The 27,819-nt window shown below is 42.5% G+C and overlaps 1 protein-coding gene across 6 annotated transcripts in view; it reads right to left on the bottom strand.

The window, feature by feature from the left end:
• The window catches only part of SULF1 (sulfatase 1), a 178,024-nt gene that overhangs the window by 78,980 nt on the left and 71,225 nt on the right, over positions 1–27,819 (bottom strand). For all 6 annotated transcript variants that reach the window (XM_053208646.1, XM_027064448.2, XM_027064450.2 and 3 more), the window contains 2 exons: positions 4,599–4,671; positions 4,086–4,317 (listed from right to left, as the gene is read on the bottom strand). In XM_053208646.1, coding sequence (XP_053064621.1) covers positions 4,086–4,257 — 172 coding nt within the window. In that variant the 5' untranslated portion in view covers positions 4,258–4,317; positions 4,599–4,671. The remainder of the gene's footprint in view (positions 1–4,085; positions 4,318–4,598; positions 4,672–27,819) is intronic.

The raw sequence follows: 27,819 nt of genomic DNA on the forward strand, positions 1-27,819 counted from the left end.
CCACTTACATAAAGTACCTAGAATAGCCCAGTTTGTAGAGACAGTAGAATGGCGGTTGCCAGGGACTGGAGGTAAGGAGAGTTATTGTTTAATGGGTACAAAGTTTTAATTTTGTCAGATGAAGACTTCTGGAGAATGGTTGCATAACCATGTGAATGTACTTAACACGACTGACCTGCACACTTAAAAATGGTTAAGATAGTAAAAATTAACAAATAAAAACAACAACTAAAGTCTAGAGCAGTTAGGCTCCAGAAGGATTATGAGAACATTACAAAAGCCTGGGCAAAAGTCTCCATTAGGTAGTGTCCACCACCAAGGGCACAACTGTTTGGCAGAGAAAGGAGGTCTTTTCTTCCTTCCTTCCTTCCTTCTTCTTCTTCTTCTTCTTCTTCTCTCTCTCTCTCTCTCTCTCTCTCTCTCTCTTTCAATGTTTTATTTATTTTTGAAAGAGAGAGAGCATGAGCAGGGGACTGGCAAAGAGAGATGGAAACAGAGGAACTGAAGAAGGCCCTGAGCTGACAGCAGACAGCCCAACGTGGATCTGGAACTCACGGACTGCGAGTTCATGACCCAAGCAGAAGTCAGACATTCACCTGTCACCCAGGTACCCCTCTTTTTTTTTTTAAGTGTTTATTCATTTTTGAGAGAGAGAGAGAGAGAGAGAGAGAGAGAGTAGGGGAGGGGCAGAGAGAGGGAGACACAGAATCTGAAGCAGGCTGTAGGAATTGAGCTGTCAGCACAGAGCCCAATGTGGGGCTCAGACTCACAGACCACGAGATCGTGACCTGACCCGAAGTCAGATGCTCAGCCAACTGAGCCTCCCAAAAGGAGGTCTTTTTTAGTCTTTACCCCATGGGTCACTGTGGTTCATTATCATGTTCTGCCAGTGACGTAATAAGACCCATCTTATGCTTCTGTTACGTCTCTTTCAGAGCCTAGAACAGTACTATGCATTTATAGGTTGCTTTTAGAAAGGGGTTGAAACATTTGTTGAAGGACTGATGGGAGGCATCACGGTTAGATGCGTAGCTGTGGAGACCTGGACCTAACACAGGTCCCAGTTTCACCATTTACCAGTTCGTCACAGCCCACATGACTACTGTCAGCCTCATTTTACTTACGCGTTAATTGAAGAGAGTAACTACTTCATAGAGTTATTGTGAAAATTGAATGAATGAATGCTTGGCATCACACCTGGCTAGAAAATCAAGGAAGGAGGTAGAGAAAAATATACAGGAAACAACTGGGTTGATTAAGCCTGGTCTATGAGTTGTATCCATTATACCCACATGCTTCCAATAGAAGCCAGTACTTGGTAATTGCTCAATAAATATTTGCTCAATGAATTAAGAAACTATAGGGTGAAACTAAAGGGTGAAATTTTGAACTCTGTTAAAAATAAATGTGTCAAATAATTCCTTAATTTATTTTATTTCATGTTTTCAATCTTTATTTGTTTTTGAGAGAGAGAGACAGAGTGTGAGCAGGGGAGGAGCAGAGAGAGAGAGGGAGACACAGAATCCGAAGCAGGCTTCAGGATCTGAGCTGTCAGCACAGAGTCTGATGTGGGGCTCAAACTCATGAACCGTGAGGTCATGACCTGAGCTGAAGTCAGAAGCTCAACCTACTAAGCCACCCAGGTGCCCCTTCCTTAATTTATTTTCAAGACAAGGAAGGGCACCTGGGTGGCTCAGTCAGTTAAGCATCCAATTCTTGATTTCAGCTCAGGTCTTGATTTCAGGGTTGTGAGTTCAAGTTCTGCACTGAGCTCTGTGCCCAGCATGCAGCCTATTTAAAAGTATATATATAAAGACGAGGACTATATGCTGAAGAGGTAGATTATGACAAATACCCATATTAGCTTTTTCAGGCCCTTGTAGGTTAATTTTGAATTTATTTAGCACCCACTATATTCCCAGCATGGTCCCAGTATCTGAAATACAACATAAACAAAGCACTACCTTCCTTTCTTGTTGCTCTCAGGTATGGAAGCACATGATGGATTAGGGGCCATGCTGGAGGCATGTCCAAGGCTGTACAAAGGAAAGTTCCATCTACCCTGATGGAAGGGAGAATGGTTTTGGTGAAGAAAGATCCCCGAGGGCAAGGCATCTGAAACTGGGTCATGAAGAGTAGGTAGGGCTTCCTCGGGGGGAGAGAGGGGGAAAGACAGAGGAGACAAGATGTGCGAAGGCATGAAATATAAGTGAGGGAGATGAAACCACCAGATGCCTTAGGGGGAAGTGCGAGTTATTTCCATGAAGCACAGAGCAAAAAGGAATAGCCCAACAGAAACAGGAGATGGCTAGATGGCCCAGAGCTCATTGGCCTTCAGAGGAGAGTTGCTTAATGCTCATGCCAAAGGGACACGATGGAGAATTTGAAGCAGAAAAGACTTGATTGGATACTTGTATGATAACTCGAGCCATGGAGTAAAGGATAGACAAGAGGCATCAAGACTCTGGGGGATAAGTGGGTCAGGTGACCAGTTAGGGAAGAACTAGGAGACAAGAGAACGGTCTGGAGATCGTGGCTGTAGTCAAAGGGAGAGATACAAGAGATGATAAGGAAGGTGAATTCAAATGTGTTCACCTCAATTTACTTGCTCTACAGATTGGCGAAAACTTAAACCACCAGCCACAAACATGCTAAAGTCATACCTCCAAGACTTCATTTGGGCGTGTTGCCTGAAAACTGATACTCTTGTTTAAAAAGTGAAGGGAGAGACAGCAGACGCTGCAAATCAAAAATCATGACCCGCTGCTGGTTTTTAGCGTATGTGCTTCCAGCTAAAGCCAAGGGATTAACTCTGTTGGGATTCCACGATTCGGTTCAAACTGGAAATAAAAGTCCCATTCCATGGAGACCAAGTTCCAGCATGGAGGGTTTTGTCCTCAGGAACCCTAGCCAGAGGAGCCCTGTAAGGAAGCCCCGCGTGCTCTGCAAGCCCGAAGCCTAAAAGATACCGGTGACGGTCCGGTTGGGTGTGATGGGTAAGCCCAGCTGAGCGATTCCTGAGAGCGAGGAATTTGGTTCCAGGAATGAAAATGAGTGCCGGTGACAACTTCTGAGGACAAGCTTTTGATCTCTTCTAGGGTACCCTGGAAGGTCAGACCTTGGAGGCCTGACCTTGGCCCTAGACTTACAGACAAGACCATAGGGCTGGGCCATTACAGAAAGTGAGAGGGTAAGACACTGAATCAGATGGTGAAGGTAAGCTGGAACCACCAGAATTTGGCAGGCTTTCCAAGTGCTCTAGAATTAACCCAGGTTAGCTAATTCTTCAGAAAAGCATCATCTCTAAGGTGGCAGTAATGAATTATCACCAGAAGATATATACAACACCATTACTTCCAACTATCTAACAATTATCACAGGCTGTGATAAATCATTCCCTTTAATAATAATACTGTTGAAAGAGAGTAGTAATATCTATGCTCATATACATTGTGTAGAATTACAGTCATAACTGGGGTGCCTGAGTGGCTCAGTCTTTCAAGCACCTGACTTCAGCTCAGACCACGATCTTGGAGTCCGTGGGTTTGAGCCCCACATCAGGCTCTGTGGTGATAGCTCCGAACCTGGAGTCTGCTTCAGATTCCGTGTCTCCCTCTCTCTCTGCCCCTCCCCAGCTCGTGCTCTGTCTCTGTCTCTCTGTCTCTCAAAAATCAACAAACATCAAAAAACTTAAAAAAGAAAAAGAATTACAGCCATAAACTCATACTTTTGGAAACAATTCTGCCCAAATACTTAACGAACTTCTTGACCAAGAGCTTCCGAAGGTGCACAATCGAATCCTTGACTTCTAGAGTAGCTGTGCTTGCTCTTTTCCCTCCACCCCATTACTTGAGGACCCTCCCCAGACTGTACCAAAAACTAAGGACCAGAAAAGTGATGCTGAAACAAAACCCAAACGCCTTACAGTCAACACAAGTTCGTTCTATAGACTTAGGTTGCTGGTTCAGACACTCTAGTTAAAGCGCCAACCCCCCCAGTGTTCACTCCGTGTTTACTGAGCATGTGAAAGGTCAGCAAATGAGCTGAGCAAAGGAGACTAACAAGTGAAAAATCCAGCGTCTCACCCAGCTCCACATCTTGGTCATCGGTGAGCACAAGAATAATGTTGGGTCGGATGTTTTTTCGTTCCTGCTGTATCCGTCCTCTGAACCTCTGGGATCTGACAGTCGAACAGAGGGTCCCCAGAAGTTCTGTGCCCAGGACCGCCAAAATCAGGGCACAGCAAGAATACTTCATTGTGTTTGGTCCAACGTCGCAAAACTGACAAAACGTCTCAGCCTCCTGGTTTCTGCAGGTCTGGGCAGTCAGGGAAAAAGGGAGAGGGAGAGATGAAAATGAAATCCAAACCCCAAACACAGTTGCAGAGAAAGGGCTACAACTAAGTGGGAACTGGCACATGAGTCAGAAGCAGCAAACCCTCACAGGCTTTGGATAGTTTTTTAAGCACTTGATTATTTTGCAAATTCACTTTTGTCCTTTATTCTCATTCCAACTTTTTCCTATTTCAAAAGTCACTGCCAAAATATAATTTCCCACACAGAGCTCAAATGTAAAAGCCTTTTGACGAGAGCTAATACCTTGAAGTAGGTATCCTGGTTGAAGAATCAATTCCTATGCTCAGAGGTATCCAGACCATCTGCAGATGGGGTCCTAGAGGGCGAGAAAAAATACAAAGGAAACGTCAGTCAAGGATTCTGATACAGATTTTGGTCTGAAGCAGTTTCTTAAAGTAGCATATTATCTATGTTTATAAATATAAATGTCAATAATCTGTACTCCAAAAGGGAGAAACAGAAGAAAACAATATTCAGAACTGCTAACAAATGACTCAAAAAGTATCTTCATTTCATAATCGGCCCCATGAAACAATGACATAGGTATGTCCCTGCTCACACTCTGATAGTACTTTAAACGTCCCCGGGAAACTCACAGTGGACCAGAAAGAGCCACCAGTGCCTGTGAAACCCCAGCACGTCTGGAGAGCGCTTGCTTCTGGGGAGCGGTTGGCATGAAGGGGTGTGGTGGGGGAGCGTCGACTCACCTGCGTAGATACTGAGTACTTATCAAGCAGAATAAAATGCAAAGCTGTCATTTGTCATCTGCATTATGTCACTCAGTACCCAGGAGAGTTCTTTCTGCTGACAAAGACTTCTTAGTAAGCGACTGGGAGGGCAACCTTTCCCAGCCCCCGAGAAGCTCCTAACTGTCCTCCATCAATCACCAGGGGAAGGGGTGCTTCTTCCGGGCAAGGCTTGTCCCTCCGTCCAGCCCGTGTCCTTGGCACGCCAGCGCCTAAGGGGACAGAGCCCTCCTTGACTGTCAGCACCAGCCTCACTATTATCAAGACCTGTAACAGTGTCGCGAGCACGGAGGCTTTGCCGCGGCAGACCTAAACCTGCAAAGCTAAATGACTGATTGGCCCTGGAGCTGGAGGTTAGAGGCTACCCTTCCACATTAAAAATAAATAAATACATAAAATCTGGAGGGGGTGCTGCACAAGCTTTGCAAATCTGCCCAAGAGGAGACTTCAGAAAGAGTTGGAAGAAAGCCCCTTTCACTTGAGAGCACCAACCTGCTGAAAGCGTTTCTCTTGGACTTCTGATAGCAAAGGGCTCATTAAAATAATAATAAAAAAAACCCCCACAACTCTTTCTTTCGGATGTCACGAGGAGATGTCTGTATGGGAATTGAGGCTGCCCTAAAATTAATTAGATAGCAGCCCGCTTCATCAGCCACTCTGTCCCCACACACCTGAGGGTCTGTATTTTGAATCGCAACAAAGAACTGGCATCAGATAAATAAGCATAACAAATTAAGTGTGAGAGTTGCATAGCAGAAGGAAAGGGACCCCATCACTCATTTCCATGCCTTAAATTCTGGAGGGTGACATGGGGCAGTGGGAGAAGAAAGAAGAAAGACTGTGGACTGTTTACCCCCCACCACACACATTATTTTGTTTTACAAAAACACACACACCCCTATTATTTTAAACTTTATGAGCTGTTTTGTAAACAGTTCTAATGCTTTTCACCCTGCAGCCTGTAATTACTCTGAGAGAGAGAGAGAGAGAGAGAGAGAGAGAGAGAGAGAGAAAGAGAGACACTATAAGAAACAGATTTTATAAGGTTTGGTGGTGTTTCTTTCTCTTTCTTTCTTTCTTCTCTTTCTTCTTTCTTTCTTCTTTCTTTCTTTCTTTCTTTCTTTCTTTCTTTCTTTCTTTCTTTCTTTCTTTCTTAATAACTCAGGGTTATTTCAGTGATTGCTGAACACTGAGAGCCTGCAATTTTTCTGCACTGACTGTTTGGTTTCTGTGCATTTGTTTCAAATCATGAGAAAAGTGATACAAGCATGAAAGGCAGGCGAAGGAAAGAAAGAAGTCAAACAATGGCTGTCTCCAGCAGAGTAGCAGAGGCTAAACAGTTACATACAGAAATTTCTTCCAGGGTTGGTCTTTTAAGTAGCAAGAGTTTGCTCACCTCTCCAAGCCTGCAAGGGTGTGTGAAGAGAGAGTGAGCAAGGGTTTTTTGCATCCGTTCTAGTGTGAACCAGCCTCTGCTGACAGTAGTGACCCGGAAATTACACTCAGACTCACAGCGTCGGGCAAACAGTGGCGCTTGGAGTTTAAAGAATCGGCCACACATGAAACTGAAAATTCTGCACAATTAAGATGCTGATAACATTCCCTGGAACCCAATCAACATTACTGGTTATTCTTTTCTTTATCTTATTTACTTTGCCTCTTCCTTTAGGAAAAAGAAAATTAGCCTTAATGGTCCCTTGAATAAACTGCATTCAACTACACCGAAAAGCATTTCCTAATAAAGGAAAGGGACAGCCAAGTAGATGCATGTTTTTTCGCCTACAAAGTGACCTTCCTTAGAGTGTTAAAGGTGCAGAAGGAGCCTACATTTTTTTCTGCTGCCGTTTATTATTGATTCAGGAGGTGCACACGTAAACGCAGAGAAACTGAGTGGTACAGAACACGGGACTTTCAGGCAGGTCTGACCCGCAGCACATCATCTTTACACCATCTCCCTTCACAAAAACACAAAGCACAGCACTCTGAAAAGCCTGCAAACAGACAATTCCTTATTCAAAAATGACCTTTTAAAACCTGTCATCTTCTCACTGCCTGGTTTCCATCTCCATAAGGAAAAGAAGTGAAGAAGAAGAAGAAGAAGAAGAAGAAGAAGAAGAAGAAGAAGAAGAACGGGGAGGGGGAGGAAGGGGAGGAGGATGAGGGGGGAGGAGGAGGAGGAGGAGAAGAAGAAGGAGGAGGAGGGGGACGGGGAGGGGGAGGAAGGGGAGAAGGATGAGGGGGGAAGGAGGAGGAGGAGGAGAAGGAGGAGGAGGAGGAGGGGGAGGGGGAAGAGGAGGAAGGAGGAAGGAGGTAGGAGGAGAAGGAGAAGGAGAAGAAGGAGGAGGAGGAGGGGGATGGGGAGGGGGAGGAAGGGGAGGAGGACCAGGGGGAAGGAGGAGGAGGAGGGAGGAAGGAGGTAGGAGGAGAAGAAGGAGGAGGGAAGAGGGGGGACAGGGAGGGGGGAAGGAGAGGGGAGAAGGGGAGGAGGACAAGGGGGGGGAGGAGGAGGAGAAGAAGAAGAAGGAGGAGGAGGAGGAGGAGGAGGAAGAAGAAGAAAACCCTGAGAGACAAATGCAGAACTCGACAAAAGAGACAAGGATGCAATGTTTGAATTGGATACTTTGTAGCAGATGACAAGTGTCCTTAGAGACTAACAGTTTGTCCTGAGAAATAGCAGAAAGTGGGAGAAATGGAAAGTGAGCTCAAGGAATGGTGTTGTATTCATGAATCAGGACTAGAATACAAGTTGCCTTTTCTTCAAGTCCTAAACTGAAAATACCAATGGTAGCTATGGACAGTGGATGTGGAAAGTTTTTAGGACTTCAAGCCAAACTATAAATGTAACAATAAAAGTTTCAAGTCACAGGGGAGCCTGGGTGGCTCAGTAGGTTAAGTGTCTCACTTCAGCTTAGGTCATGATCTCATAGTCCATGGGTTCAAGCCCCGTGTCGGGCTCTGTGCTGACAGCTAGGAGCCTGGAACCTGCTTCAGATTCTGTGTCTCCCTCTCTCTCTGCCCCTCCCCTGTTCACACTCTGTTTCTCAAAAATAAACGTTAAAAATAAAAGTTTCAAGTCACATATAAAGGGGGAAAAGGAAGCTGACCAGGGAGACTTCAAACCAACTGGATAGAAGTCTAGCTCACTTGTTCACTGAGCAACACCCACCCTAAATCAAGACCCTCGTTGCCTCAGCAGGTAGACCTGTCCCAGACAAGCTCCCCTGTCTGGGCGGTTGGTGCTGAGGGATGGCAACACACTGAAAGGCTCTGCTTTGTCTGTTGCAGTGGTTCTCAAGGTGTAACCAGGACTTTTGGGCATCCCTGAGATCCTTTCTGGGTAGATTCCATGAGGTCAGCACGATATTTTTTTTCAATGAAATTTATTGTCAGACTGGTTTCCATACAACACCCAGTGCTCATCCCAACAGGTACCCTCCTCAATGCCCATCACCCGCTTTCCCCTCTCTCTCACCTCCCATCAACCCTCAGTTTATTCTCAGTGTTTAAGAGTCTCCCATGGTTTGCCTCCTTCCCTCTCTGTAACTCTTTTATTTTTTCCCCCTTACCCTCCCCCATGGTCTTCTGTTGAGTTTTTCAGGATCCACACATGAGTGAAAACTATGGTATCTATCTTTGTATGACTTAGTATGACTTTGTATGACTTTGTATGCTAAGTGTCACTTAGCATAACACTCTCCAGTTCCACCCACGTTGCTACAAATGGCCAGATTTCATTCTTTCTCATTGCCAAGTAGTATTCCATTGTGTATATAAACCACATCTTCTTTATCCATTCGTCAGTTGATGGACATTTAGGCTCTTTCCATCATTTTGCTAGTGTTGAAAGCGCTGCTATAAACATTAGGGTACAAGTACCCCTATGCATCAGCACTCCTGTATCCCTTGGGTAAATTCCTAGCAGTGCTATTGCTGGGTCATAGGGTAGGTCTATTTTAAATTTTTTTGAGGACCTCCACACTGTCTTCCAGAGCAGCTGCACCAGTTTGCATTCCCACCAACAGTGCAAGAGGGTCCCCGTTTCTCCACATCCTGTCCAGCATCTATAGTCTCCTGATTTGTTCATTTTAGCCAATCTGACCGGCATGAGATGGTATGTCAGTGTGGTTTTGATTTGCATTTCCCTGATGAGGAGTGACATTGAACATCTTTTCATGTGTCTGTTGGCCATCCGGATGTCTTCTTTCAAAAAGTGTCTATTCATGTCTGCTGCCAATTTCTGCAGTGGATTATTTGTTTTTTGAGTGTGGAGTTTGGTGAGTTCTTTATAGATTTTGGATACTAGCCCTTTATCTGCTATGTCATTTGCAAACATCTTTTCCTATTCCGTCTATTGCCTTTTAGTTTTGTTGATTGTTTCCTTTGCAGTGCAGAAGCTTTTTATCTTGATGAGATCCTTTTTGGGGAGATTCCATGAGGTCAGCACAATTTTTTTTTTTTTTTGCCAGAGAGAAAGAGCTTGTGCGCGTGTGTGAGTGGGGGAGAAAGAGAGAGAATCCCAAGTAGGCTCTATGCTCAGCGTACAGCCTGACACAGGACTTGAGCCAATGACCCTGGGATCGTGACCTGAGCCAAAAGCAAGAGTTGGACACTCAACTGTCTGAGCCACCCACGCACCCCAAGGTCAACACTATTTTGATAAGAATACTGACACATTTCCTTTTTTCACTTTGTTGACATTTGCACTGATTGAGTGTAAGAGCACCGATGGGTAAGACTGCTTATGTCCGAATAAAGGGAACATCACATGCAGTTAAAACAAAAAAAGCCAGTTTCATTCAAGATGAAACAGTAAAATGATGAACTGTACTCAATCCTGACCCTCAAATGCACACCTTTTTCCCATTAATTTTGTTTTATGAGACAGGAGCTACATGCAAAGCCCTTTGTTGTCTATGGAGGCTGACGGTAGTGGAGGAACAGCACTTGTGTGGCTGAGTTGCAAACTAGACACTGCCTTTTGCTCACGGAACTCTATTTTTACTTGAAAGAATTATTTGGACTTGGATATTTGGCAGGCATTTCTTACAGAATGAATGAAATGAGCCTGTCATTTCAAGGAAAGCAGCTGAGAGTATTTGTCCTACTTGTTGCCAATGACTGAAATGTAGCTTCCAAGCAAAAATCAGAATTTTGGAAAACTTGTATCTGCCACCATGAACTGGGCAGTTTCCCAATGTGTAAGACCTTTTGATGACATTGATGTTGATACTAACAAACATTATTTTTTTTGGTACTGAAAAATGAAATGTGCCAACATTTAGCACATTGGCATAATTCAGCGAACCAGTATTTCCCAAATGACCAAATATAATGCTACAGAATCATACATGAGCAAAAAAATTTCAAAGTGGAAGATGACCGTTGGATTTTAATGTAACAGAGTGTGAAAGTGCATTGATAGGGTTTCAGATTACTTACGACAGCTAATCTTTAAGAAATCACCACCTGTCAAGTTTTGGCATAGTATCAAAGGAGATCTACAAGTGTCTGAAAAAGCTATTAAAATACTTCTCCTTTTCCAACTACTTATCCATGTGAAGCTGAATTTTATTACTATATTTGAACCAAAACAATATATTTCAACAGATTAAATGCAGAAGTAGATATAAGAATCCAGCTTTCTGCTATTCAGATAAATGTGTGTAAAAATGTAAAACAGTGTCACTTTAGTCACCAATATGTTTTTGGTTTGGAAAATATAGTTGTTTTTCACAAGATACATCTTTTAACATATAATAGGTTTATTACTGTTATCCTCAAAAGAGTTTTAAAATATTTAAAAAGTTTCTCAGTTTTAATTTCTAATTATCAATTGGTAATTAAAACATGAACAAAAAAGGGGCACCTGGGTGGTTCAGTACATTAAGCTCGGCTCAGGTCATGATTTCACGGTTTGTGGGTTTGAGCCCCGCATCAGGCTCTGTGCTGACAGCTCAGAGCCTGGGGCCTGTTTCACATTCTGTGTCTCCCTCTCTCTCTGCCCCTCCCCCGCTCATATTCTGTCTCCTTCTGTCTAGCAAAAATGAATAAAAATGCAAAAAAAAAATTAAAACATGCACAAAAGCTCTTGAGGGTCTTCAGTCAATTTTAATAATATAAAGGGATCCTGAGCCCAAAAGATTTGAGAATTGCTGGCCTATCGTATACCTGGCTCCACCGTGAAGCCCAGACTTTCACCTCTAACGCTGTAGATCTGGCCCTATTCACAAACTTACTCACTTTTTTGTCCCTTAAAGCCCTGAAACTATCCTAAGTTCTAAATGCCTAGTATACATACAGGTTGTTGCTGAGTGATGACACCCTGTGTTTTGTTTGTTTTTTAATCTCAGGTAACACAGAGTCTTACAAATGAATGCCCACACATCTAAAGTATGTGAAAGACCAGATCGGAACAACCCACTCAGCACAGAGATAAACCTCTCAGGGATGGGGTAAAGGAATTATTTCTAGTACAAAGCAATGCCACCCCAGTTAGGAAAGAGAAAAAAAGGGATACCATAACCAATCAAAACAGCAGGAGAGACTAAACCAGCATTATGCAATTATTCAAAGCTGAATTTAGCCAGAATATACTTAGTTTAATCCTAAGAGTGAAGCAAAATAAGGTTATACCAGCAAGAAGCTGGTATCCGCATCCCACCCCCTCCGCCCACAACCACTCTACATACATTTCTAAGGATGGGCTTAAATGGCCTTTTCCCTTAATTTTGGCTCTCAAGTTTCCCCTACATTACTTCTTTTCTTTAGGAGAAGCCTTCAGGACATGTTATCTTCTTTATAATCTACGTGAAACCATGAAGGAGCTAATTTTTTCTTTTAAAAACCCCATAGATGGCAAACTTCATCTACTGTTAATTCCCAGGAAGCATATTTCCCGAACTAATTTATTACAACTCCAAGCAAAGAAGACAGACAACAGTCTCCTTCTGGTGCAATAACATTTTTATACCCCTGGAATAATAAATCTCTTCCAACAACTAATGACAGCTGAGAAGTGTGCATCTCTGACCTGGAACACCTTTGGGGGAAATACTTGGCTAAATGATGAAGTCCTCCCTCAACAGTATTTGCTTTCTTCCCTTTCTCCCTTTTCACTCTTTCTCCCACCAACATGTGAATCCCCTGAAATTGAAAGGAACCTTGAAAAGCCATCTATTCACAGAATTGTTGTATTAGTTGTCCCCGGGGTATGGTGAGAAAGATTTTGTTTTTATTTCATTCATGTCTGTATTGGATTTTTTCAATGATCTGTTGCATTATAAAAATGGAGATAAAAAAACAAGAAAAAAAATGGAGATAAGTAGATTTAAGTTTTCCACATTTACCCTCTGTCTTCTTAGGGAGGAAGAGAATAGACAGAAGGAGCAACGATAACACGAAGTGAGAAGTTATAGCAAGAAATGTACATTTGAGATGCAGCCTCACAAAGATAGGAAGTTAAACCATAAAAATGAACTTTCCGAGGGCATTTTAGAGAATCCCAAAAGTCCAAGACTAAGATTTGTCCAGCTTCTCTCAAATAGGAATCAGCAAAACAAAGGAAAACAAAGTGATCTAAAAATTATTGAAAGAACCAAAGGGATCTGATATTCCTGACGCAGATGCTGTGAAGTATCTGAAGGGTCTGATGACGGTCACCAGTTTCCATGGTGGCAGTGAGAGCAACGAAATTATTGGAGTTCTAAAAAAAAAGGAGCATCAGGAATTTCAGTTCAAATGGGCCTGGTGAAAGATAGCGATATCGACAGAAAGAATTACAAATGTGGTCTTAGACATCTTAGCTAGGTCTTAGAGTATATGGTTTAACACACGAAACCGTATTAAATGTGCCTTCAGTTTTACGTATTTATAGCTGATTTATATTGAAGTATCTTAACATAGTTTGTCGCAATAACAGATAAATCCCAAATATCAATGGTTTAACACAATAAAAGTGTATTTGTCGCTCATACTGCAAGTTACACACAGGGTGGTGGCAGGGAGCTTTGTTCTGCCCAGTCGCACATGGACACAGGCTGACGGGGGTCCTCTTGCCTTGTAGCCGCACTGGACCAAGAGAAGGAGAAATAAACTGGAGAATCCTCCAGGAGAGCTCTCAGGGCTCCAACTTGGAAGTGACTCGGATCATGTCTAACATTTCACTGGCCGTAACTAGTCACATGGTTCCCTCCAGCTGTCAGAGGGCTGAAAATATGGTGGAGCAGATGAAGTGTTTTCAGAGCACGACTGTCCATGCCACAAGCATCAAGTTTCATCAGCACCTCTTGCATTTATTTTTTTCTCTCTCTAGACACACACATAGGTGTGTGCATGCACACACATGCACATACTAAAGAGATGTGCATATTCAGACTCACGCAGACACATATGTCAAGTAATGAAGAAACATAGTCTTTGCAGCTTAAAGTTCAACTATTCCTAGCTGCTGAAAAATGCATCTTTTCACAGATTCATACATTTTTTGGGGGGGAGCTGTTTCATTTTAGTTTGTGTCCCTGATGTACATAATCTGCCACAATACAAATTTATTCTAAAGTTCCACAATCCTTGCAAAGCATTTAAGTTGAAGAAAATATTTTTAAAGAACCAATTAGAAGCTATATTTATGTTTCAAAAGCGTTTCTCCGAATATTTTCTTGCAGTTAAAATCTACGTGGGGAAAGAAGGCGCACCTGACTTTACAACATCAATTAAGCCACAGTCAAAAAAGTTCCACTGGCCTACTTTTTATGCCGGCAAGCTTACCACCAATATAATGCTCGTTAACATTTTCTAAGGGTTTCAATACAGCAGAGTAGAGTTACAAGTTCCTTCTGAGGGATCTTGCTGGCCTCACACAGAGTGATGACCAAGAAAGGGAGTCTGGGAAACAGAGTGTGCAAGATGAATACGCATTTCAAAACAATGCAAGTTCCTAGCTCGAGACTTAGGGACAAATGCAGACAGTAACTCTTTTTCTCCCCCCCAAATGTCATACTTACAGGAGAAACTTAAAAAAAGAAAAGAGAGTCGTATTTAAATCAACTCTTTGCTCAGAGCCATTTTCAAGGAAACTTTAAAATTCAGATTAAGTCATCTATTGATATTTCAAAAATACTCCTTCACAAGTATTACTGGGAAATACTATTTTGAGATTTTTTTGTATTGTTGGTTAAATATGTGATTCCAAGTCTTTTACTGACAAAATCATCTTCAACACGTGCTTTACATGTGCCTACATCCTTACACCATCTTCAGATTGTTGTCTGTCCTTTGGTTGTAGGCTTTCCTCCAAACAACTAACACGCACAGCCATGCATTTATGAAGTAAAAAGAGTAATTCTACTTAAATTTCAAGTGACATTCAAGCCCACAATCATGGCAGATACTATTATAGTAGAACAAATCGAGTAACGGACAGGCCCCTCCAGGAAAATTCATTAATCTTTGCCATAATGCATGCATAAAGTATATGACAGGTGTCAGTGATCTGTTTTCATTGACATCTATCAGATAGATGGCATTCTTGTCCAATCAATTTCATCTACCAAACCTCAAATCGTTATCTGGACATGAAGACACTCATCAATGTCTTCGGATTGATTAGCACGTGAAGAGAGAGAGTAGGAGATTTTTAAGACCATACATTGACTAACATTTACTGATTCCAGTGATGCTACTGCATCAAAGGCCTGTACTAACTTGAAACTTAAAATATGACTTCTGTCTTAGTTTGTTGTTTGGACGGAAGCTGAGAAAAAATTTAGTTAATGAAAAGGAACGTTTTACTCTGTTGTTACGAAGAGTAAACTTTGTGACATTTTAAGCGGAAGAATTCATAGAATGAAAATTCTAAGAGTCATATTATCACCTTAAACTATGATTTGTCATATTGGTAAAATAATCTTCCTGAAAAGGCTCAGATGAGGATCTCTGTCTATGGGTGTTTGGGGCAAATTTATGTTATTTTTACAAGAAATAAAATGTTAGTTTCTTTATAAACAGATGTTTACAGTTGGACAAGTCCTTAGATTTCACCTAGACCGCAAATACTCAGTGGTGTTCCACTTCCAGAATTTATTTTCTAACTACTCTACTTTGTTTGAAATCTTCATTTCTCAGCACTTGTCACACAAAGGAGCTGATGTAATTAAACCAGATGATGTGCCCCACAAGTAAAATCAGCCATTCATGAAAGCTGGTCACCAGAGGCCATTTCAAACAATGCATATTTCAAAGTAATCTAAAGTAATCCCTTCTCTCTACTGATTTGGTTTCCATGAAGTCTTAAGCACATGTGTGCTACAAAAAGGAGGCTTATTAAAACCTGATGTGATATTAGAGATTATATAATGCAACAGGGTTGGGCTGATTTTAATATCTGAGTCTTCAAAAAGAAAGCAATTTTCAATTATATTCGTAAGCCGACTAAAAACGTTCTGTATACAAAGGTAGACGGTGTTTACTTATTAATTAAGAAAAGAAATAAAGAATGCTACCCTGGTATCTGAATGGGGTTTATATTTTATATATAAAATTGGCATGCAAAGGGGAGGAGAAACTAAAACAGTTTTCACTGGTGGACAAATTAGCAAAGCACAGCAAATATTTGCAACTCTACATAGTGAGGAGCTTGGATTATTTAGAAAATTCTTTATAAAGTTGTGACTCTCTAGTATATCATTCTTTTGGCTCCCTGTGGTGAAAGTACATCAAAATGTGTCCTAGAACAGCGTTTGACAACTTAAAAATATAAGCTATTGTCATTTGAGGAACTGGATTCTTACAACTACTGAGCAAAGGGGCGCCTGGGTGGCTCAGTCAGTTTAGCATCCGCCTTCAGCTCAGTCATGATCTCACGGATCACAGGTTCGAGCCCCATGTCGGGCTCTGTGCTGACAGCTCAGAGCCTGGAGCCTGCTTCAGATGCCGTGTCTCCCCCTCTCTCTGCCCCTCCCCTGCTCGCACTCTGTCTCTCTTTCTCTCAAAAATAAACTAAAAAGGCATTTAAACAAATTAAAAAAACAAAAACCAATTACTTCATAAGTCTGGCTGCCTATGTTATACCAAGACCTCCAGACATGGAGGGTCTCTGGAGATTTTGTTTGTTTGTCTGTCCTGATCCTTTATCTATTTTCTAATTGTACGGTTGACTCTTCAACAATATGGGTATAAACTGCAAGGGTCCACTTACACATGGATTTTTTCAAAATAAATACAGTAGAGTACTGTGAATGTATTTTCTCTTGTGATTTTCTCAGTAACATTTTCTTCTCTCTAGCTTACTGTATTGTAAGAATACAGTGCATAATACATATAACATAAAACATATGTGCTAATTGACTATTTATATTATTGGTAATTCTGGCCAACCATAGGCTATTACTTAAGCTTCTGGGGAGTTAAAAGTTATACTCAGATTTTCGACTGTGCAGGAGGTCGGCACCTCTAACTCCTGTGTTGTTCAAGGGTCTCTGTATTTAGTTTCAATCGTGGATGAAAATATAAAAGATTAGATTTGATATGTTTCTAGTCCCATTTTAGGATCTTCTGCATACAACTCTATATCCTTGAAAAGCACATAAAAGAAAACATGCAAATGATCATGAACTGGTTTATGAAATTAGCAAAAAGCAACACCCTGACACACAGAAAACGTGCTATTCCTCAATGGAACACTGCTTCACATACCCGATCATATACGAAAAAGATTTGCAACTGTACTTACGGGAGTTAATGTGCTGGACAAAACCTAGAAAATACATCATAGAAATCTCTTAGTTTGAAGGTGTTATGGACTGAATGTTTGTGTAGCCCCCGCCGCCCCCCAAATTCATATGTTAAAATCCTAACCCGTAATGTGGTGATATTAGGAGGTAGGGCCTTTGGGAGGTAATTAGGTCATGAGGGTGGAACCCTCGAATGGGATTAGTACCCTCATGAAAGGGAGCCCGGATATCTCTCCCACCCACTTCCACGTGAGGACACCAAGAAGATGACCATCTGTGAGCCAAGATGTGGGCTCTCACCAGACACCAAATCTCCCACACCCTAATCTTGAACTTCTAGCTTCCAGAATTGTGAGAAATAAATGTTTGTTATTTATCACCCAGGGCATGATATTTTTGTTAGAGCAGCTCAAACAGACTAAGACATTGGGATCTTAAAGTTCACCTGGTTACCTTTTAACTAATGAATAAAACTTCTCTAGAGCATCAATGGAAACATGCCCATCTAGGTATCACAGACCTTACCAGTCCACCTGTGTTGTTTGGGGCAACATTGAACCTTAGGAATTCTCCCTTTTGTTGAACAACAATTCTGCCCTCCTCTCTTCTAAATGTTTAATAGTTCTCTAGTCTACTGAGCCACACAAAATAATTCTATATTCTTCTCTAAACAAGTGTTTTAATCTTTGAAGATGGTTTCCATCAGACTCCTGAATCATTTTCTCTTAAAAAACATACTTATGTGGTGGAGAGATATGGGAGAACAGTGGAAGGGGTTATTGTTGAATTTAGCCATTCCTTGGTTAAGTACTGGATCAAGAGATTCTATAAAGCTGTAGTTGTACAAATAGGAAGCCAGTGTATATTTAATGCCTTTCTGGCTCAAAGGAATTTTGACTGCTAGACTCCTAATCAATGCTTTCCAAACTCACTAAGGAACATTTCCTTTATGTACTACTACTTTCGTTTTTGGACTAAAGTCGACTCGGAAATCTTCCAAAATTTGCGTAATTAACTTGTTAATCAGTTTTATTGGAGAATAAAGCCAGACAAGAAAGACGAAGATCCAGGCTAAGAGTTACAATCCAAGTACTGAGGTTTTTTTTTTTTTTTTTCTCCCTTGACAATTTAGTCATTGATTTCTCTCCAGATTTTGACAAAGCATTCCTTCTAAGAAACATCTTCTTGGGGCGCCTGGGTGGCTCAGTTGGTTAAGCGTCCGACTTTGGCTCAGGTCACGATCTTGCCGTATGTGAGTACGAGCCCCGAATCGGGCTCTGTGCTGACTGCTCAGAGCCTGGAGCCTGTTTCAGATTCTGTGTCTCCCTCTCTGTCTGACCCTCCCCCGTTCATGCTCTGTCTCTCTCTGTCTCAAAAATAAATAAACGTTAAAAAAAAAAATTTAAGAAACATCTTCTTTACCACGTTTGATTCCCAACTTCAGAATAACTGGGTAGTTTAAAAGAGCCACACAAGAGAAGAACACTTATTCTGCCATGAAACAAAGGCCCCAAGTTCAAGTACTTAAATCAGAAGGTAGAGTGGGGGTTCATCATAATCATCTGGAGGGATCGTTAATTACTCCAGAGTTCCAGTTCAGGAATGGGGCCTCAGAAATTGCATTTTTAAGAAGTTCCCAGTGATGCTGATGCTAATAGTACTGGTCCAGGGGTAGAGCAGTCAGCCTACCAGCACCAGCAAAAGGCAAGGGACACGGAGCCAAGCCTGGGGAAGGTCTTTCAAGCCTTTTCACGAAGGCTGACCTTCAGGTTGGGCACTGGCTGGGGCCGCTGAGCATTCACAGGCCGTGACTATTGACATCGCCAATTATTTCATAGCTGATAGGATTCGTGTGTAAGATCCTCTTCTGCAGAGTTGCCGAGAAGGCAAACAGTCCACACACTCAGACCTCATTCAGTAGGCATGGACAGTGGGAAGTTTTCCATTGGAGAGCATGAAACTTCCCTCGGCAAACAATCGCCAAGCGGTTTTCAAATGACCCTCTGATATCCCTTTTTGTATGTTCTCCTTCAATGTCTGAAGAAGTTCCATAAATCCTTGACATACGGGAACTACTGGAGTCTGACAGTGGCCCTGGACAATGTTGAAGTTTGTTACATTTATTAAACCATTGTTACGCACAAAGCTAGGTTTATGACCACTACATTTTATTTGGGATCTTTGCATAGTTGTTACTGGCAACTAAAGAGGTAGAGCGAGTTACCTGTTTTTATTTTAGTGAAGCCCAGCCCCCACCCCAAGGGGTCCAATTCTGTCTAGCTGTCTCTGCCAATCACCCACTCTGGGCCTTTTACCCCATCTATCACCTCTTCTTTTTTTTTATGTTTTTATTTATTTTTGAGGTGGGGGAGGGGCACGGAGAGAGGGAGGCGGAGGATCTGTAGTGAGCTCTGTGCTGAGAGAGAGCCTGATGTGGGTCTCGAACTCACGAACCGTGAGATCATGACCTGAGCGGAAGTCGGACGCTTAACCAACTGAGCCACCCAGGTGCCCCTATCACCTCTTCTTTGAGACACTGGCAGACAGACACAGATCCAGCCAAAATGAACTCTTGGCTAAACAATATGATCCAAAACGTATACCAACCCCTTGTGATGCACAACGCATATTAGGTGCTCTGGGGACTCCAAGCTGAATTCTTCCCACACGGTGGGGGAGTGGGGAACGGGAGGAAGCCTGACAGAACTGAGCTGAGCAGACTGGACACAAGTAACTGGGAAAACAGAGCAAAGGTCAAGGCAGCAACCTTCCAAACTACTCTGTGTCTTCTTTCTTGTAGCAGCCACTTCTCAGAAGGAGACTAGGCAGTCCTGGCCGAGAAGGGGCATGAAGTTTGGAGTCTGAGTTTTCCAGTCGTCTGACTTCAGGGAGTCCATTCCCCCACTCTGTGGACTGCGGGGGGCCTGAGAGCTACAGGGAAGTGGCCCAACTTCAACTGGGAGCCTTTTCTCCTTCTTCCTTTCCCTGTCACCCATCCTGGGACTGTCTGCTTCTTCACTCCTCATATACCACTGCTCATTCCCCTCCCCCTCCCCACCTCCACTCCAACTACCCGAAGGACTTCACCGCTTCTTCCCTTTTGCCCTCCTGAGTCTCCAGTGTTGTTAATTTCCAGCTTCTGGATCAGACTTTACCTTTTCTCGAGACGTAACCATTTTCACTACTCATCTGTGGAGCAGTTACAGCATATTAAAACTTGCATGGTCATTAGTTCACTCTATCCCGCCTCATACCTATGAAGTAGGTACAACTCCCACTCTTTTTTTTTTTTTTTAATGAGGAAACTGAGATTCAGGGTAGTTAAGGAATCCATCCAAGGTTGCACAGCAAAATCTTTGTTAACCGTTCTGTGTTTGGGTCTTCTTCAGAAGTATCTTTTCACTTTAAAAGATCTCGTACGCCTGGAGAATTTCCAGCTGGCAAAGTTAACAGGGAGAAGTTTTTTGGGTGAAAATGGGTGTCAGGTGTTGTTGCTGGTGTTTCGAGGTACCTGCCACTGTGCTTTACAGTATCTACGCCAGGGGAACAAAACAGGGCATCAGTATTGTGGCCACATACCACGTACAGGCCCCCTTTCACCTTTTACCAACAGAAGGGGACCCCTCTGAGCTCAGTAAAACAAAGAGTCGTTGCTGGGTGAGACAGTGGACTGGCGTGGCTCAACATGAATATTCAAGACCACGAGTCACAACTCCATGGATTCGAGGGTCTCCTCTATTTGTGTTTAGCATTGTGTAGTTGCGAGACAACTTGCGATGATTAATTAATCCTTGGTGCCGAGGCAGAAGGTGAAATAATTTGTGCATAGTCACGCAGTTGGTCATTCTCAGGCTGTGAGTTGGTGCTGGAGTGCTTCGTTTTCCAGAGACAGAAAGAAGATTGGACTTGACTTTCTGCTTTTGTGCCTGTGATCCAAGAGATCCACCCCCCAATCCCTGAAATTTTCTAAAAGGAGGGCAGGTGGCCGCCAGCTGTCCTTAATCCGCACCCTCGTGACATCATCCTCAATATCACCAGTCCCTGGAAATTCCACCCACCGAGATACCACACCCCCAGCGGGCCAGCCCCAAGGAGGCCATGGGGGCCCTCCCCGAGGCTTGGCCTCCTGGCTTGCTGGGTGGAAGAAGCACAATCTGGTTCATATCTTGCACGGGGCTGCTTGGGACCGTGTTTCCGCCCTCACGTGCAATTTTAACTGAGACTGTTCATAGTAGTACCTCAATTATCTATCACAGTAGGGGGAAGGAGGGTCTCCAAGTATGTGAATTTTCACAACACCTTCCTTTAACTATTTAAAGGCAGAAACTTAAACAAAAAGGAACCACTGTATTTGCCCAACAAACTCCCAAAGCTCAGTGGCTTATAGCAGAAAGGGGTTATTCCTCCCTGTGTTATTCCATAGTGGCTGCAGAGGTTGGTGGCTCTTTGAGTCTTCTTTTTAGGACTCAGGTGGAGGCAGCAGCCCTTCTGTGAGACACGGCATCCTCATGGCCCACACCGGGAGCAGGAAAGCTGGTAGAAATGTGGAAAGCCGCTCACAGCATCTGCTTGCACTTGGCATCCGGCACACCTGCTTACGTGCCCTTGGCCAAAGCCAGCCGTGTGGTGGGGCCCAGCGCGGGTGGGGATACGTTCTGCTCCCTGGGCTGCTCTGCAAGTCCCATGCAGTGGGCAGGAACACTGAACTCTGGTCCCTTCTCTGGTGGGGGAGGGGTGGCAATAATTGGGGATTATGATTTAACCTACCACATACACTTCCCAAAATTAATTACATATTTTCTAGCCTTCAAAGAATCCTGGGAATGAGATCACTGTTTTGCTCCGTTTTATGGCTCTGGGTCATCATCGTTAACATAGACATTGCCTTTGTCTACAATTCAGGCTGCCCCCAAGGGATATGAGGATGTGGAAAGTTGTTTGACCAATTCGTAAATGACACCCGGGCTGATCCTGCTGGGAATTGCTTACGAATGCTTTTCATAGTATTGCTTTTACCTCCTTTGAAAATATCACCAGGTACTATAAACGTGTTTACCTCTCCGAACTCCACTGTCTTTCTTCTAATATGCTAGGGAAGTACCGGAGAGATGGCTGGTTGGACCTTGTTAGCTCTGCATTTAAAGCAAGAGTCTCTCTCCAGGGTAGTGTGTTGGCTTCAGTGCACAGATGGTGTGACAAACATCTGGGTGTAGGCGCCTCATACAGTTGTTCGATTCCTCTTTGCTTTTGCTTGTGTCTCGCTGGTTGAGGGGGTTGGATACATAAAGTCAGAGGAGAACTGGCTTTGGACGAAGTTCCACAGGAGAACCACTGCTTTGCCACTTTCCATATTTAACGGGAATGCTTTTCCACATAGTTGACTAAGCATTACTACTGTCTGCCGTCTCCTGATCGATTCCGTTTATTTTAATTGCCATGCACATTGTATTCAGCATTCTTTTGTAGAGCCTCCGCTAAGGCACTCAGGTTAGGCACTATTGGAACTAATGGATGAATGAGAAAAGAGTCCAGCTTTCAAATGGATAGTTACATACAATGCTAGGTAGAATTCAGTTCCAGAATGTGCAGGCAGCAGCACTCTGTCTATAGGTAAGACAGACAGCACACTTTGAAAGGCCCGAGGACGCCCTAGAATGTGCACGTTCTTTGCTTTGGGCTTATATTACCTTGAGCACCACAGTGGAGTCTGATGTTCATCTTTTTCAGATGAAAACAAACCCTCCAGAGCCATATTTGCCAGTCAAGATAGGTGAAAGTCAAATGTTACCAATCTGGTCAGTGGACAACCATTTCTTAGCTAATAGGTATTTGGCTCTCTTCTGAAAGCCTGACCTTACACTGGTAATAACTGCACTGTGAATGAAGTTGTCCCTCCGTGCAGGTGTTTTCTTTCATCTCAAATCCCATTGGAAGACATATGTGTTCTTCCATGAACAAAATAACTCCCGTGTTCACAATGCATCACAGTTCAGGAACGACTGTCATAAATGATCAAATTTGCTCTTTGCCACAACTCAATAGGAAAGAAGAGCCAGCATCGTTACTCCTTCACTAATGCACCGCTACCCCCATGGGAGGGTCACTAGGCTGAAGCTAAAACTCACTGCACACTCAGGTCTCTGATTCTGCAAGCGGTGGTTTTCCCCCCAGTAAATCAGTTCTTTTCCATTTCCCTCGTATTTTGTGACGACGCTCCAACTTGGTTATCTGTGGACATACATGCTAAAAATAGACTAAGGTAATGTGCAAACAGGCAAAGAAAAACGCCTTTGTGTGAGTTTTAAATTTTTCATTGCTACTTTTCTCTACAACTCAAGCAAACAGAATGTTGGTATTAAGTTTGCTTATTCTTTCTGCATAAACCCACTGACCGGTGAAAATACAAAGAAGCAATAATGTCCCTACTAGTAGGAATCGAGTGAGTAAAAGTGTTAATGTTGCTTTCTACAAATTTTAGCAATACCCTTAGGTTGATCAGAGTATTCATAGTAGAATCTTAGGCTTAAAAAATGTGGGAAAAACAACTTTTGGTAAAAATATATCCATAAGATAATTTGGATTGAATATCTTAATGATTGCTAACTTGAGGAAAATCTCAAATTTTGATTTTTAACATTTTAATAGTCTTTTTATAAACACACACTAGAGTCCTGGATTGGTCACACGGCTGAACATGCATTTGTAGGTGATATGAAACTTGGCCCAAGCAGAAAGGACTGTGTGGTGAGAAGTTAGCACCTTCTCAGGGGACACCGGCTATAAAACTGTTGTCTTCTGGGTAGGAGTCATGGGGGAAAGGGCAGTAGGTAGTACAGTGATTCCTGGAAATTCACCTCACCCAAAGTCACTGCTTTGCCTGACCACTGGGATGAAGAGAGAGGCCACAATAGCATTCCTTACAATGACAGGGTACAATTTTTCCTTATTTTGTCTCTGTTGGTGACAACCTTTTTTCCTCCAGACAGATTTTGAGCTCATATAATTTCTGTTACCATGTGTTGAAAGGAAACAATACGTTTTTATTTCTGAATGATGCAAATAGCCCTAACTTAACTGGCAAGGACTTTTCAATGTCTACCTCATCATTCATTAGCTTTTTCATTTGTAACAAGATCCCGATTATATTTGAGTGGCAGTGTGCCCAGCTTCAGGTGACATCACTCAGCTTCCCTTGCAGCTCTATGTGCCCACATGACTGAGTCTTTTCCAATGAGTTATAATGAAAGGGTTGTGTCAGACTTCTGGGAGGTTCCACACAAGAGTGTGAGGGGCCATCTGTCATACAACATGGCTGGAGCTTCAGCAGTCATCCCTGGACCAGGAGATACTCTCACTGATGGAATGTCCCATGGTGGAACAGAAAGAGAAAAGCAGCCTGGGTCCCTAGTGACTCCTGTCCCAGCTCTGCCAGCCTGACTTTGGATTTCTTTTACTTGAGAGAATAAGACCTTTGTAGCTAAGGCACTAATTTGATTTCTGCTACGTGTAGTCAAATTCCCAACTATATCTAACTAACACTACTGTTTTCATCATTTTACCACCATCCTAGGTTTGAAATGTTAGGAAAACACGGCCTTTTAAATCAAACTAAACGCATTTGGTTCATATTCAAAATAAGGAAAAAAACCTCACTAAAACCTGTGGTTAGTGAGCGATTTAAAGACACGAAGAACTACACAAACAAATGTGTAGTTACAACTTATGGCAAGTGCTATGAAATCCATAGGGGCAAGTGGGAACATGAATTTCTCTCAGCAGGCATTAAGCTCCAAACTAATATTTAAGGCAGTGTAAGGTCTCTGGGTCAATTAAAGAATGTTAGAAATCTCTTATTAGCTATGAAAACGAAAAACAGAAATGGATTCTTCTATTTTTTGATAATTTCTCAGGATCCAAGTAGATTTTATTATGGCATGAATAGTTCTTTAGCTTCTTAAAACAAATCAAAACAAACAAAAAAGCCTGAAATCACTTACATAGACAATATACCAGTACCGTACCTGAGTCTTATTTTCTTTCTTTCTTTTTTTTTTTCCAGTGTGAATACTTTTATATGACTGAAGGAAAATAAGCCACATATTTTGAAAATGAATCCATTGAGAAGGTAACAGTAGATTTTAAAAAGGAGATTTCTATAATCAGTTGACGATTCCATTCACACTAAAACACATGTAATTGAAGCCTTAAAGAAACTTCATTTTTATATACAAAGAGCTGGCATTGTTTCTGCAGCTAGGTACACACGGTGGCTGACCCCCTAGTCCGGCTTAATGCAGCCTCTGTCCTTCGCTTACTGAAGGAGTCACTGGTGACGCATATTAAGGCTGTACTTCCGGATCAGACTGTGCAAAACTTTAATGCTGGATACAGAGGTAACAAAACCAACCCCTGTGGGGCCCCTGTGGCTCAGTGGGTTAAGCGTCCCACTCTTCATCATTTCCGTTCAGGTCATGATCTCAACAGTTCTTGGGTTCGAGCCCTGCATCTGTACTGAAGATACGGAGCCTGCTTGGGATCCCCCGCACCCCCCCCCCCCCCCCGCCGCTCCTCCCCCGATGCATGCGCATGCTCTCTCTCTCTCTCTCAAAATAAATAAATAAACTTTACAAAACAAATCCAAACAAACAAAAAAAAAACCCCAACTCCTCTGTAGGAATGTTGGGTCATATTCATTTATAAGAAAAACTTAATTATCTCTCTTCACCTGCAGACCTTCCTCTTTTCCCTTCTCATGCCAGCAGGTAGGACTTTTGTTTTTAGTTGAAACAGGAATTCTGTCTTTACTTAAGTAGCAAGGCTTTCCTAAAGAATTCAAACTCTTAAAACTCAAGGTCTCTGTGCTTTAAAAGAATTTCTTAAAAAATGATTTTTTTTTTTGCATTGGTGTCTTGATTATGTGTCAGTTATACCTCAAATTAGGATTCTGTAAATTCAAATGAATACGTATCTGGCACATTAATTTTAGGCAGTGAGACTGATTCCATAGCAATTAATAATGGCTAATCCAAAGTCCTCATCGATAACTAGCAAAGTTGAGAAGGAAAAAATACGAATTCACAAACCAAAATACTTGATTCAGTTGACTTATGTTTAGCTGGCAGGAAGTGGAAATTATTTGGTAAATTCAATTGGTCTAGATTACGTTCCCCAAGCTGTTTCACGTCATGGCACAGAAAGAAAATAATAATAACAATTATGAACATCAGACAAGGCTCCTCAGAGGGGCTCTCATGATCCCAGATCTCCCAGCCATCCTGAGGCTGAGGAGGTAGATACCTTGACACCCCTATTATCTCTTTGTGGCCCATCACCATTGCAGAGTGGCCTTTAGGATGTTGTGACCTAGAGAGTCAAACTGGCTATGAGGATTTTTACATTGATGTGGCTATCTGCCTTACATTACACATTATGTAAAGATATTGAAAACAGAAAATTTAAAAAAATCAATCGTTTAATTTCTATATTTGTATGTATTGTATATAGTGGTGTTTATTAGAGTAATTAAAAAAAAATGGAAGTAGTTTGATTTGACATGTAAGAAGAATTAATTGGAGCCAGAACCAGAGTCGCTAAACGGTTCACCCCAAACTGCTGTCTCTCAAAGTGGGGAGGGAAACCCGCACCCTGTACCTTCCTGCTGTATCACCGAATGCTCCGTCGTGACCACGTTTGAGCTATGCTTTGCATCTGATGCAAAACTTAAGGCGGTTTCCTTCTAGTTACACAAACACTTTCACTGAAGTCAATTCTGTCTCAAGGGACTTGCAAATGATAAACTGTGTTTGTGCTATGAAGAAATGCGTTCTGTCTCACCACACCCATCTATCTAAAATTTGTGAAACCCCTTCTAACATTCTTCGGAGTAGGTGGAACTGCCAAGGTTTGAAAGCACTGACTCCCAGGCAAAGTTCTGCCACTGGAGAAGGTTCGAGAGGGAGAGAAAGAAAGCACCATGTCTTCCGTTCTCTGGAAGAAGGCGCTAAGGGAACTTGTGTACTCTCTGGTCTTTCAAGTGAATGGCTGTGTCCACCATTCTAAGTCAGTAAGCCCCATGTTTAAGGAAGGACACGCCTTCTTCATACCCTTCTTTCCCTGCCTCCCCAACTCCAACCCACCAATGGCTCGGATCCAGAGTGTTGAGAATGAAGAATGAAAAATCAAATGTTTCCAGTGATCTACATATTGGAGGATCCATAGTTCTCTTTTTTCTTTTTTTTTTTAAGTGTATTTATTTTTGAGAGAGACAGACAGTGTGAGCAGGGGAGAGGCAGAGAGAAAGGGAGACAGAGACTCCCCAGCAGGCTCCATGCTGTCAGCATAGGGCCCAAAGTGGGGCTTGAACTCATGAAGCCATGAGATCATGACCTGGGCCTAAATTGAGAGTCAGATACTTAACCAACTGAGCCACCCAGGCGCCCCCATAGTTCTTTTTTTTCTTTAAAGTTTATTTATTTATTTTGAGAGAGGGTGGGGAACACTAGTGGGGGAGAGGCAGAGGGACAGAGAGAGAATCCCAAGCAGGCTCTGCACTGTCTGTGCGGAGCCCGGTGCAGGGCTTGAACTCATGGACCTGAGCTGAGATCAAGAGTCGGACACTTAACCGACTGAGCCACCCAAACACGCCAATGGATCCACAGGTCTGATCTTAAAACATTTTCATCCCTATTCTTTTTTTTTTTTCCTTTAAGTAAGTCTTATCCTCTGCTCTTGAAATCAAACATCACTATTTAGTCATATACACACATCTACTCGCAGTATCCACATGTTTTATCAAATGGCTTGCTCTCCTCCCCCCAAAATATTTAAAAGGAAAGATTCTCTTCATACATTCTCCTCCCTTTGAGAACGCTGGGATCCCATGAGACTCTACTTAAACAAGACATCTGCGCTTTCAAATACGTGTTCAGGGATCGCTAAGCTTACTTAAAAAATGTTAACGGTTAAGTGCATATCTTTTCTTTTTATTAC

This window comes from Acinonyx jubatus, chromosome F2, assembly GCF_027475565.1.
Source record: "Acinonyx jubatus isolate Ajub_Pintada_27869175 chromosome F2, VMU_Ajub_asm_v1.0, whole genome shotgun sequence".
In the NCBI taxonomy this organism is placed as follows: domain Eukaryota; kingdom Metazoa; phylum Chordata; class Mammalia; order Carnivora; family Felidae; genus Acinonyx; species Acinonyx jubatus.